General features: G+C 42.8%; 1 protein-coding gene across 1 annotated transcript in view; it reads left to right on the forward strand.

The window, feature by feature from the left end:
* The window catches only part of znf423 (zinc finger protein 423), a 118,530-nt gene that overhangs the window by 95,274 nt on the left and 8,768 nt on the right, over window positions 1–14,488 (forward strand). The window contains exons 19-20 of the mRNA XM_076142616.1: window positions 7,181–7,312; window positions 9,078–9,193. Of these exons, the coding sequence (XP_075998731.1) occupies window positions 7,181–7,312; window positions 9,078–9,193 (248 nt within the window). The remainder of the gene's footprint in view (window positions 1–7,180; window positions 7,313–9,077; window positions 9,194–14,488) is intronic.

A 14,488-nucleotide genomic window follows, 5' to 3' on the forward strand; every position in this document is an offset into this window, starting at 1 on the left:
TAGAACAGAAGTAGTAAAGATGTTGCTACTTTCCCTCTGTTATTTCATTAGTGTCATAGATTCACATTGTGTTCTTTCATAGTGCAGGGGCCTCCAACATGTCGCTCGTGAGCTACCAGTAGCTCGCCACCCGTTTCTGAGTAGCTCGCTAAAGGTTAAAAGAATACATACATTTCAGTGTGTATGTGTCTCATTTGCAGTGCAAGCGTCTGTCTTGCACACAACAACTTCACAGGACTTTCCGGCTGCTAGCAGGCTACGAACAGAGAAGGTTAAGGAGCTCCATAAGAGTAAACTTTAAGAGGATTCACACCAGCAGACACCACACACTCTCTCTCTCATCTCACTAACATCAGAACAGGTATAGGAAGGGTATAGTATCAGTTAAATAGTAAAATAAGTAATAACGTTGTTTTGTTTTCTATAAGATTAATATGCTGGGAATTTATTAGTTTGAGCTTGACACTGAGAATGTATACAGAAAAATGTTGCTGAATTTAAGTGCTTTTTGATACAAAATGTGTCAAATTGGTGTTGAGTGTTGGGTGTCAACATTTTGTAAATGTCACTTAAATGACACTTATTCAGCCGGTTTGGGTGGAGAATCAGCCATGTGGATAAATGTTACTAATAATGTAAAACACGAGTAGCTCTCACTTTTATTTAGTCAAATTAGCTCTCAGAGGGAAAAAGGTTGGAGACCCCTGTCATAGTGCATAGTGAGCAGAATTGAGTCCAGTAGAGCACTAGAGCAGAAATAAGACACTTGCTCACTTGGACTCCCTTTCACTCACTCCTGTCGCTGTACTAGCTGAACTACATTGTGATGATTCACTATTATTATACTATTATACCTTCAAAACATTGTGGATCATCATTTATATCACGCAACAGGCCGCACAGCAAGATAGAATTAGAATATTCAAATACTCATTCAGAAATATCAGCACATGCTCGAATCCTTAAAACAGTCCTTTGGGAAAGCGTGTGCATGCGTGTGCGTGCTTGCACGTGTGTGCGTGTGTGTGTTAGAAGGCATTTGGCTTCCACAGGACAGAATGCTCCAGCTTCCTACTGTTATGTAATCTGATAGGGAAAACCCAAGCTGCTACAGACACAATCACACACACACACACGTCTCCATCCAACACACACATGCACTCATGTGCTTACACAAATGTGCTCAATTTGTGCTTACTTTTATTATTTACACACACACAGGCACACCATAACCGACACTGGTTAACACCAAATCCTGTGTGTGTGTGTGTGAGAGAAGGAAACATTTTCCACAAACAACATGTAAAATGAACTTGTCACACTCTATATATAAGTACAATTGGGAAATGTGGCCGAGAGATGTGGAGTGAGGAACGAACATGATTGTGATTGTAAAATTATCATAAAGACAATCAGAATATAATGAGAACAGATTAATACTGTCTGTCATAGCAATAGATGTGAATTACGCACTTGAGCTGTGCCAATGTCTCAATGTTCAGAGAGTTGGTTTTTTGGAATTTACATACTGTACTCAAGTGTTGGCGAAAACACCAATTTCAAGTTTATAGAATTAGAATTACTTCATATTTCCCAGCATGAACCCCCTTTGTCATGCTTAGATATAGTGAAAAAAGCTTGTTTTACTGTGACATTGTGTAATTCTTCCATCCTTTATGTGGGTCATGGACACAGCAGGCACAGCAAAGTAGCCCAAATGTCCCTCTCACTTGCACTGTCCTCCAGTTCTTCCTTGGGGATCTGAAGGCGTTCCCCGGCCAGATGGGATATATAATCCCTCCGGTGTATTCTCTCATCCTGATTAGGTGCCCCCCGCCCCTATGTCCAAGGACCTCACCCTGTCCCGAATGGCGAGTCATGACATCCGATATAGCAAACTCGTTTTACCCATTTGGAACCCCAATCCCATCCTTTCGACAACCACCCACAGCTCACCGCCGTAGCTAAGGTTTGACATACAGTATGTCAGCTGGAAACTGAGAGCTTCACTTTCAGACTCAGTCCCATTCATCTTTAAGACTTGAGATACTCAAAACCGTTTCACTTGAGGTAGCAACTGGCTGCCCACCTGGAAGGGGCCATTGGCTTCATTTGGAGGTGATGTCCTTCATCCAGCCACATGACACTCCGTAAAGTGGCCATTGCGTGATGAAGGTCACAGCCTAACGAAACCAGCAGAACTAAAAGGCACAAAGTCAAGCCTGTGGGAGAAATATAATTTGATATTGTGGTATTTTCTGTCGAATAAATGTTGAAATCTTTTGGTCTTTCTATAGTCTATATATTTATTTTTTACAGTGAATATACAATGTTTTTATGACATCATGAGGTTGAACCCAGGCTCCCAACTCTCCCACCGTTGTTCATATATATGTAAATCCTAATCCAAAAAGAAAACCAACAAATGGAAATATTAGCAATTACTTTACACAGAGAGAGAGTGATGGAAATAGAGAGAGAAAAAAATGAAAGAAAATGGAAGACGAGAAAAGGGAGGGAGTGAATGTGTGTGGGTGTTGGATACTCGCGGGACCTCAGCACTGCAGCATTCTTTCTGTGAGCAAACTGTGTGTGTGTGTGTGTGTGTGTGTGTGTGTGAGGGTGAGTAAAGGTGGGGGCACTCTTGGGACCCCTCCAGCACTGCAGCAGGTTGTGTGTGCGTGTATGCGTGAGTGTGTGTGTGTATACTCTACAGCCCCCACACTACCAATGGGTCAAGCTCACGCCCCCCACATCATCACCCCCCCCCCTGGTTGCCATGGAAACACACCTTGAGCAAACCCCCCAGAGAGGCACATACTCCTCCTCCTTGCCTCCACTGCTCTCTTCTTTGCTCTCTGTGGTTCTCCCTTCCCCTCTTTTGCTCTTCCTCCTTCCATCCCATCATGCCTCAGTCCATCACTTTTCTAGCCCTACAGTCCTCCTTTTTCTCTCTCGCTCTCTCTCTCTCTGTCTCTTTCCGGCTTCCTCTCCCTTGTCGTCCTCACCATCATTCCCCTGGCTTGTTTTGCGGCCTTCACACCACTACGGAGCAAACACGCTCTGTGACGAACACAAATACATACTCATGCACGCTTTCAATTGATCTTTCACCCACTTTCAAATATTCTAGCTGGGTGGCGCATGTTGATTTGAGGGGCATAGGACACCCCAGCAAGAAATGTAAAGGGTGTGTGTGTATGGGTGTTTGTGTGCACATGTTTTAGAGGAAAGCAAGAAGGCACCTAAGGGATCTGTCCTCTGCACCAACCAAGGAGCTCATTTATGTTCTGCTACATGTTGCAGCGGCCTGTGACAAAGCCAATGTGAGTATATATGATTAGCAGGGAGTGCGAGTAAGGGATGGAAAAAATTACGCTGAAGGAGTGTGTCTGTGCGTGTGAGAAGTAGTATTGATGGTGGAATTATAATGGTGAATCTGACTGTGTTCTTCTCTCTATACGCAACTTTGGTCCATTCACACATTCACCTGCACATAGTCCTCACACTCTTTTTCTCCTTCCCTCTATTATTTTGCCCTCTAAGGTAAAACTTCAACATTAATTCCACAGATATATTGCAGCTGCTCACCAATTACCTGTGTGCCTGTGTGTGCATGCATGCATGCGTGCTTGTCTGTGTGTGTGTGTCCTGCCATTTCTCAATTAAGATGGAATGTAGTGAGGCGTAGGTCAAGTTCTCTCCCTTTCAATCATATTTAAATGTTCCCTTTCTCTCATGTTTAAATGGTTTTGCTTGTTTATCTCCTACCCACTGTGAATATAATAACAACACATTATGGTTATGTTTACTATTATGGACTGGACTTCCTGGACCTTGACAATGGTGAGCACTTTCAAACTGAGTGCAGTTCCTTTGTAGGGGTGCATAAAGCCGATGGAGCGCTGCCACAGTTGATGTGTGATTCCCTGTGGAGATAAGTGGATCAAACTTGGCACCAGCACACTAACAGGGTTTGCGTTCCACTTATGGGTTATGATGGCTTATTTGCAAAAATGCAAAAGTCTACTGAGGAGGTCTAAATAAGAAAAAAGGAGAAACCTGTACCTCGATTACCAAGAGTTGGCATAGCAACCAATCCAACACAGCCAACTGTACAATATGTCGGCACAGCTAGAACAAGCATTTGACTAATCAGACAGTTGTCTAATGGTTATTCAGTACTATGAAAAACAATGCAATACTCTGCACAATGCTCAGAGGTGTAGATTACATAACTACTACTACTGGGTGTATGTGTGTGTGTGTGGGTGTGGGGCAGCCTTCCAAAACGCAAAGGAATAATTATCAAAGTTGCTTGGTAGTGTGTTTAAAAAGTTTGTTTTGTGTTGTGGTAACAAACTCAGTCCTAACCTTCACCTCATGCCTCTCTCGCTGTCTCTCTCCCTCTCTCCCTCTCTCCTCTTATCCCTCTCTCCCCTGTGTTCGCCGTCCCAGCACTGGCCTCCCAGGATTGTGTGTAAATGTGTGTGAGCGTGCATGCGCTGGTGGATCAAATGCACTCTGTGAGACAAAGCGTAACTGCAGGATGCTCTACGGCTCTGTCATCTCACTATGGGTCACATACTCACACACACATTCACACACGGACTGGGTCTCAGAGGGGGAGAGCATACAGAGACTGCAGCCCCCACACACACACTGATCAAAACAATGTATTTGTCAGAAAAGAGAACTCTTTCATGGGACACACACACACACACACACACACACACACACACACACACACACACACACACACACAGACACACAGTCACTGGAGTGAGGCCTCTCTCCATGCCCTTGTTCCGGACAGCCCAATTATCTCTCTGCACCTCACTGTTCTCCCTTCAACCGCCTGTTTGTCTGTCTGTCTGTATCACTCTCTCTTACTCTCCCTCACTCTTTTTCATGATGTATGTGTGCAATGCAATACCCTTAACACGTACATATAAGTTTTAGACGAAAATATTAATTAAACAAATGAAATCCAAAGAAACTGAACAACAAAATAAGACTGTGATTGATGTAATTTTGTATTTAAAAAGAGCTACATCATCAACTATAAATCAAATAAGTGTTTTGTCACTTGTTCATATCAGCTCAGTAATTGTACCATTGTGTTAAAATGTACGTACAATTTGTCAATTTTCTCTTCATTTTGTATGTAAAGGTGTGTTTTATCAAAGAAAGTTACAACTGAGTACAAGAACTTGAAGGTGCACAAGTTTACACACTCACACATACATGGAGGGAGAGAGATGTGCAGATGACCGAAGCATAGGCTACACCCTCTGAGTGCCCTTTGCTTCTCTGCATTTTGTTCACTTCTGCTGTTTGCTTTTGTTCTCTGGAAACTGTATTTCATATATTTCTATTCAAGAATTGTGCCGTTATAATGAACCATGCTTCCAATTAGACACACAACAGACCACAGACACACAAGAGAACATGACAAGTGATGAAAATTCATAGTAGAGCCCCCCCCCCCCTCTGTGTGGGTGTGTGTGTGTGTGTGTGTGTCACTCCATGTGACTCTCTCCTGCTGATTCAATCTCCTAGTAAATGATAATGAACCTCTATCTGTCTCAGTACGTCTCGGACACGCTGGCGCCCCACATAACCTAGCTGCCTTTGAGGTGTGTGTGTGTGTGTGTGTGTGTGTGTGTGTGTGCACAGACGGGGGGTGTTGAGGTGGGGACCATGGAGCATACCATCTCATCCATATAAGCCCATGTGGCACCCACCGCACAGACCCACAACTATTGAGATGGGATTAGGACACCCTTGTGTCGGCCTTTGAGGCAAAGAGAGATAGGAATCTTGTGTGTGTTTGTGTGTGTGCATTAGTCAGTATGGGTGTCATGCAAGTATGATTGAAGACGTTATTAACCCCACAATCCCCTGCAGCTCTGAAGCTGAACTCCTGCAGACTGTTTTTGCGACCTAGTTTGTGTGTGTGTGTGTGTTTGAGAGAGAGAGAGAGAGAGAGAGAGAGAGATAATGCTTGCAGGACATGGGATCGGAAGGGAAAAGAGGGAGAAGTGCACAAATTGTTAGTATGTGTATGCATTTGTGTGGGGGTGTGTGTTACTCCACAAGGGGTCATAGATTGGTCATCATCTGATGAGACCAGATGATACAGTGCTGTGTGAGGACGGGTGTGTGAGGGCAGGCCCATGTGGTGTGTGTAGGTGGCTGGGGCATTGGTCCTGTGTGGTACGATGGTGATAAGGCCAACATGCAGGACACCTCACTGACAAGGTGTGTGTGTGTTGGTATATGACGCCCACCATTCATCTAGCCTTTCATCATGGGTGCTGTGATGTCACTCTCAGCTCCTTAAAATAGACACACAAACAGGCAACACCGGTATCTTGCCCAAGGGAGGGAAGGAGGGAGTTTTGAGGAAGAAAGTATGAAGATGACAAAAAACAGGTTTTGTCACAGGATGCATTTGCATTTTTTGATGGTTCCATAGAGACCTGATCCATAATTAATGTGAATATGATTTCATCTCTCAAGTTTTCTTAGTTGACAAGAGTTTGTCTAAACAAACTAGTAAGCGATTGAAAATGAGGCGAGACGGAGGAAAAAGTGGCCAAAGCGATAAGGACTATGGATAAGTGACAACAGTGGGGAAGGGCAGATAACGAGGACAGAGGGAGGGAAGGAACGATGGCTATTGGGAGGACAGATCATCCACAGCCCCAGTGGGAGGACAGGCAATTACCAGTTGGAGCAGATATGGTAGTGGGGGTAGTGTGTGTGTGTGTGTGAGAGAAAGATTTGAGGGAGTGTATAAGGTAAAAGGGGACAGGACAAATGCTGGAATAGAGTATATAATTGTCTGTACATGATTATTGAAATACCTCAGGTGACCTGGAATTGAGTCATAAAATCCGATTTTCCCGATTTAAATAGAACTCTCTGGGCATTCACTGATATCACTGACATTTCATTCAAAATGTTCATGATACTTGAAGTTATAGCTTTGGTTATGTTGGTCATTGCCTCTTTATAGCAGTTTATGATACATGTTGTGGTTTTTATGTATCAATATACTATGTGGATGACAAATACTGTGTGGTTTTTGTGTAAAAGATATCTGTAATGTTCCTGTATGGGTGTTGTTCAATCCAGCCTGATGTGTGTGTGTGTGTCTGTCTCCTATTTGCAGAGGAGGGCATCAATCACGAGTGCAAGCTGTGTAACCAGATGTTTGATTCACCTGCCAAGCTGCTTTGCCACCTGATAGAGCACAGCTTTGAAGGCATGGGAGGTACCTTCAAGTGTCCCGTCTGCTTCACAGGTGAGAGACGGACCTACACACTCACTCACACATGCGCACGCACACACACACACACGTGCGTACGTGCACTCAGTCACCTTCAAGGGCAGTAGGCACAGATAGCCCTTCCTTATCTGTTTCCCATCAACTCTGCATTTAAAATGGACATGAATGTACAGATTCAAAATAAGGTGAACACAAACGCCTACCACACAAGATGATGATACACACACTGCACACACACACACATCAGGAGTGAGTAAACAGAGATGAACGTTAACCTATTGTTTTTTTTACCCCTGAGCTCCGTGTGTGTGTGTGTCTGGGTTAAGCAGCAGGTGGGAGGGCTTAAAATCACATTACACCTTTGGCCTCAGTCTGGCACACACACTTAAACAGATACACAATATATCACACTGTACACATGGCATCGTTGTTATGATATACAAATCACGGTTCATGAAGTCATGAGATTCCTCTGCATTGAGGATTAAATACATATTACAATAAAAACGGCAAAAGTAAGACATTGGGATAAAGGGGCATCTTTTTTATTTAAATGTTTAGTTGACACTGAAATTGAGTGCTACACAAGAAGGTTTGAGTGATGAGTGATGAGATCTATACTATCAGATGGTGTGTGTGTTTTTGGTATTGCTTTCTTATTGAAGCCACAACCTAAAACAACAAACACAATTTGGCTGCCTTAAAAATGTTTGGGTTATGATAGATATTAAGGTTATATTAAAAAAATGTGTTGTTCATACATTTGTGACTATGTGGATACTCTTCCAGCAAGCACCACTGTAGAAAGTTTATTAGTTGTACAACAGTTTAAACAGTAACAACACTGCCCAGGTCAAATATGAAATCCCTCATATCTGAAATCCACTGGAGAGCCCTCTCTCTCTATCTCTCTCTCTCTGTCTCTCTCTCTATCTCTGTCACTCCATCTCTCCCTTCCTCTCTCTCTCAGTTGTTGAGTTTGTCTTGTGTTGTGTGCCTCCCCCCAGGTACACAGCAATGCTTTAAACTTTAACTGTATTCCTTTGTGGCTTATGAATTAGTAAGATGGGCACCGCTCCTATGGGGAGGCTTAATAATTCAACACATACACACTTGCTGTGAAAACCAAAAGTTTACTGAAACAAAGGGAAGGAAAGAAAGAAAGAAAAAAGTGTGCAAGACAACAGTATCAAGGAAGTGGAAAAAAAGATGATTTATTGATAAATATCACATGGTTGGCTGAGGATAGCTCCTCCTGTTTTCTCTTTTCTTTCTGTCCTTTCTCTCTTTTCTTTTCATCTTTCCCTGTCAGTCCCTCTTTGTCTGTCTTTATGTTTGTTCGTACTTGGCTTCTGTTCTGGTCAGTCTCCACTTTTTAGATTCTGGCAAGTGTGTTCAGCGAGATGAGATAGATAGCTAATGGGATGGTATTTTACAGTATTGGTTGCAGCTTAAGTTAACAGAATGCAGTGTACTTGAAAGAGCTGAGACCATTTGAACTTTGACTACTGCCAAGTCGCATTGCAGTGTTAGGAAACTGTGTGTGCCGGTCTAATTAGAAACTGTTGCATCCACCAACGGACCCAGCAAAAAACATCCACAGCTATGCAGACTCCAGATTTCTTTTCCCCAAGCAGACAGTCTGTCTGAGTCTGTCCAGAATGTGAACATTAGCTTAACCTAACATTTCCTGCTTCTTAGCTTTCTGCTATTGGTGGGCTGATGGAGGTTTTGAGGTTCTTTCAGTCTGTGTAATGCACTGTGTTTGTCCCTCTCCCAGTGTTCGTGCAGGCCAATAAACTTCAGCAGCACATTTTTGCTGTACATGGGCAGGAGGACAAGATCTACGACTGCTCCCAGTGTCCGCAAAAGTTCTTTTTCCAGACTGAGCTACAGGTGGGTCTTTAATGTTTCCCTCTTACTCCTTTATCCATCATCTTCCTGCTCGTCTATTATTACATCTCTTTTGTAATCTTCATACGAATCCAACATGTCTTTAACATAGTTATCTGGGGTCCAACATAGACTTCCTGCTTCCATCTACATCTTTCTTTACTTCATCCCCCACGCTTTACATCCTTTCCTCTCTTGTTTCAAGAGTTCCATCCATCCTCCCTCCATCCCTTGCAGTTCTCTATCATAGCATCCTTGTATTTACCCTTCATAACCAACCCCCCTTCCCTCTGTCCCTGTCTTTCTATCTCTCCTCATGAGGTCTGAGCAGGGTTCTGGCAACCTTCATGTCATTAGAGTCCAGACGCATTTTGAGTTTGTGTGTGTGAGATGAAAGGATATGACTCACTCTTGAGTAGGTCCTGGACCAGCTGTGGCCAGGTCTGCAATGTTGTAAAACATCCCGTCACCTCGCAATTCTTCTTCCCATGTGTTGGAGCTTTTTCACACAAGACTTGCGACCTGCAAAATCAGCAGGTCAACCAGCAGCTGAGTTAAAGCTGTAACCTTTTGCACATTGACACCTTCTGCAGTGGCCAGACGTCTGTTGTGAACAGGGCGCTTGGTAAAAAAAAAAACTGTCTTCTTTGTAAATAAAGAAGACAGTTCTTTATTTGTATTGCAAACCTTAGAAAAAACATTAGCTAGTTGAGCATAAAATTACCGGGTCGACACTTTTTTCTAACAATCTTTTCAAAGTGTGTGGACACATGGTGTGCATGCTCTGCTTCCAATGCACCCATCATTTTAATCAGACTATATTCTTATTGTTCTAATGGCACAGTATGGAGAGCATCAATATTAGTAAATTAACTTGTTGGTGTAGCTTAGATATAATTTAGATATTTAATCTCTCTTAATGATTGGCCATCCTGCCCACAGGGAGGAGACAGTTTTGCGTCTACTAAAACATGAACGCACTGAACACCACAATGTGGCCACAACTTGTGGCTTTTGATATTGCTCAGCTAACATGATGCTAACCAACTAGCAGCTTTGCTAGGCTACCTGCCCATATCATAGCTGTACAGGTGGGATATCCAAAATGGCAGGTGGTTGGTTCTGTAACTTGTGAGGGACTAAAGATGATTATAATATGTTATAAGTTTGTTATTTACAGAGCCAAGGTGATCGGATTAGCTTCTGAGGCACTACATGAATGATTCATGATGTATAACCATAATCATGACACAAGTGTTGCAGCTACGCTAGGTTAATGCAACGATTGGACATTCACCAGAAGTATAAACATGATGGTGCAGAAAATTTTAATACTTTTTGTATGGAAAATATATAATTGTTTTGTCTCTTCTGTAAGAACAAGAACTGAAATGAAATGCACCAGGTTGTCTGGGGTGTTTGCATCCAAAGACCATTTTTAAGCCAGGAAAACCCCGCTGTGGAGCTTGCAGCTTTTCACTATGGCTGAGAGTGAGAATAGGCTGAATATTTCAGTGACTAAAGACAAAAACACATGCGTTTTCACTCATGCTAGATGATTTGACTCTCCTCTGGTCTATTCCAGGAGTTAGCTGTTGTTATTATTGCTCTAGTCTTCTGTCTCATAGTGTCATTTTATGTCTCTCTCTCCCTCTTGTGCACCATCCTCTCTGTCCTTCTCTTGGTCTTACAGACTGAACTGAGAATAAACCAGGAAGTCCATTTAGAGCAGGGCTGTCTCACTCATTTTAGTTTTGGGGGGCCAGACTCGGCCCAATTTAAACTCAAGTGGGCCAGATTGGTAAAATCATAGCATAATAACCTATAAATGGATGAAAATGGACAACTCCAAGTTTTCCCTTTGTTTTAGTGCAAAGAAGTTCATATTACAAATGTTAACTTTTTTTTAACTATCTTTTCACAAAACATATTACGAGGAACTTGAAATTTCTTAAATAAAAACAAGTCCAATTTCAACAATATCCATTACTTACAATACAGTATATATAAAACAACTTGTCAAGATCTCGAAATTATTTCAAACGTGCATACATAGTAATGCGAACTGAACTGACTCTCCATGGATAAATCCCAAAAAAAGTCTTGAAGGGAACAAAGTTTAATTCTGCCTGGACAGATAGAATTTGCTTTCACTGACAACAATACAGGAGATAAATAATAACATTTGATAATAATGTGCTTGCTACATCGAGAGAAATTAAAGTGAAATTATAATAAATAAGAGAAGATAAAAGCAAAATTTCCAGAACAAACACACAGCATTTACTGAAAAGTACCAAGCTGGAAATGAATGTAAAAGAGCGATTTGAAGACTGCTGTGGAAAGCTGGGGAGAGCAAATATAATTTCAACAAGAATGTAAGGCACGGAAAGCTGTTTACAGACGGAGATTTCATGAAAGAATCATTTACTACAATATCAGAGAACCTATCCTCTGAAATTCACCTTCGTTAAACTGTGAATGTGTAAACTCTGCATTTAAGTGGCGGGATGCCGTCACTTCATAGGTCACAAAATCGACTGCATTGTGGGTATTGTAGTTTATGGACAATGTACTAAGCAGCATATACATTTATTTTCCTTTGGCAGGCCACTTAAAATGACTTGGTGGGCCTTGAGTTTGTCGTGTAATTAAGAGCAACACACATGACCTTATCGGCCTGTAATATTAATTCCAGATACATTGTTTAGCAGTTTAACATTGACATTAGCAGTAGTTATTGAATTTATGTTTTTTTGTATATATCATGCTCCATCCATATCTCACACACACACACACACACACACACACACACACACACACACACACACACACACACACACAAGGAGTGAGTGAGTGAGTGAGTGGCACTGATGTAGGGCCGGAGGTGGTGGGCATATGGCTGGTGAGTCCATTTACCAGCAGGGTGACTGCTGGACCCTGTCGGTTAATATCCACACTCAGACACAGCACTCACAGCTCACAAACATGCTCACCTCCACAAACCTCGACACACACACACACACACACACACACACACACACACACACACACACACACACACACACACACAAAGCGCAACGCACTTCCAAACTTTCCTCAATCACATTCAGGATGCTTGTCCTTTGAGGAGGTCATGCTGTCCTGATGCACTGATGGATTTTTTAATAGAACTTATCAATTAACTAGATCAGTGCTGATGCTACAACTAGTTTTCATTCAAACCCACAGACATTTATACTTTAATATACCAGTTCACAGTATAGCAGACTGTAGCAGTATCATCTAGAACAGCATGTTATTGACATGCCTCACAGCTACAATATGTCTAAGTGAAATCAAAGGCCTCTACTGCATACTGTGCGTGTAACAGACATTTTACAAATCTAGTTTAATCATATTTTTCTTGCTTTGCCAGTCAGAAATAGATTCACATTAATTGATTTCAAGTACAAATCATTGTAATTTCCCTGATACTGTTCGGTGTATGTTATTCTGCCTCATGCAGAGGTATTATTAGTTTATTCAGTCATGATTTTAATAAGATTTCAAACATACAAATTCTGTAATAGCGTCTGCGGCAGGTTTTGTTTAACATCTCTGAACAAATAATGCAGGGTCTCCTCAGAGTGTAAACTCAGCTGAGTTAGTTCAGATGATCTTAGTTCAGTTGTTTCCAGATAAGTTGAGCTCAGTTCTACTTCTTCCCTCATCCTTGTACTTCTTCCTCTTTAGCGACTGCAGTGTGGCTATATCCATCTTGTTGCTCTTTGGTCCTGGCCCAAGTGTGTGTGTGTGTGTGTGTGTGTGTGTGTGTGTGTGTGTGAAAACTTCCAGTCTTAGCCTGACCTGCAACAGCTCCATTGCCCCATGGGAGGGCTCTCTAAGTGGGCTAGACAGAAAGGCTGACTGGGGGAGATGGAGAGGCACAACCATGGAGGTTAATGCCACTGCTAGCTGTTACAGTGTGTGTGTGTGTGTGTGCGCGCGTGTGCGTGTGCGCGCGTGTGCGTGTGCGTGTGCGCGCGCACATCTGCCAGAGAAAGTGGAATGGGGTAATTTGTGTGTGTTTATGTGTGTGTATGTTTTAATGAGGTGCGGATGGATGAAGAAGGCTGGTTGGCTGGCTTGAAAAGGTTTTGGCCTCTTTCAACCCCTCAGAGGAGCCATATGATGTCCGGCACACTCCCTCTTTCTCCCACACAAACACACACACACACCCAAGGGTCACTGCTGTGTGGACACGTCACTGTATCATCCCCTCTCCCTCCTGACCACCTCCTTCTGCACTCCTTTGCGGCATCCTTCTCTCTGCATACAAAGTTAATTTCTTTGTCGCTCTCTCTCTAATTCTCTTGCTCCTCATCCTTCAAACATACATGCTGCAATTTTCATTTTTCCTCTCTCCCTCCCTGTTGCTCTTCCTCTTTTTTTCAGCCTTCCTACCTCTCTCTCGCTCCCTCCTGTCTGTCCCAGATGAACCAGCCCCTATGCATATTTTAGCCCCTCTCTTCTCTTCCTCTCTTCAGTGCCTCTCCCCAGTGCCCCATAAATAGTGCAGACGTAAGCTAGTAAATAAGAAATGTTTTGGTGTGTGTGTCTGAGTGTGTGTGTGATTGTGAGTGCGTAAATAAGAGATGCCGTGGCCCTTATCAGTGAGTTCTCTTGGATCTCTCTCTCTCTCTCTCCCTCTTCCTCTTGGATCTCTCTCTCTCTCTCACACACACACACACACACACACAGCTTACTTATTCTTAGGGTCTTTCTTTTTATTTTCTTTCAACTTGGTATCTTTATTGACAAGACTACAGAAATAGGTACACTTAACTACTGTTAGACAGTTCATATATGAGAGAGAGAGACTTTACTTCCCTCAGGTAGACGTATTTTGAGTTCTGAGTGCTGTATCATCCAGCACTATCGCCTCTACCCGCTCCGAGTTCATGATCTTAATGCTCATTTCAAGCCTCCAGGGGGTGCTATACTGCAGCGTCTGCCCTCAATGCTTCCTTTTATTTCTCACTTCATCCATCACCCTTGCACTCCTCCCCGATCCCCATCATCCCTTCTTTTTCGTGTGCGTCGGTGTTCTACACTTTTTCCTTTAGCACCAGTAAATATTTAAACGCTGCTGGATGGGTGGATTGCGGGTCAGATGAATGGAGAGATGGACATGCAGGCGGATGGGAGGGGTCCTTTGGTGTATTGGTGTGTTGATTCCCTCCACTGGATCTTCCCCTCCCTCCGTCCCAGCAGTGTTGAATATTTGAGGGTTGGACGCACGCACGCACACAAAGA

This window comes from Genypterus blacodes, unplaced genomic scaffold, assembly GCF_046128005.1.
Source record: "Genypterus blacodes isolate CSIRO-AG114 ecotype Tasmania unplaced genomic scaffold, CSIRO-AGI_Gbla_v1 ptg000021l_1, whole genome shotgun sequence".
Lineage (NCBI taxonomy): Eukaryota > Metazoa > Chordata > Actinopteri > Ophidiiformes > Ophidiidae > Genypterus > Genypterus blacodes.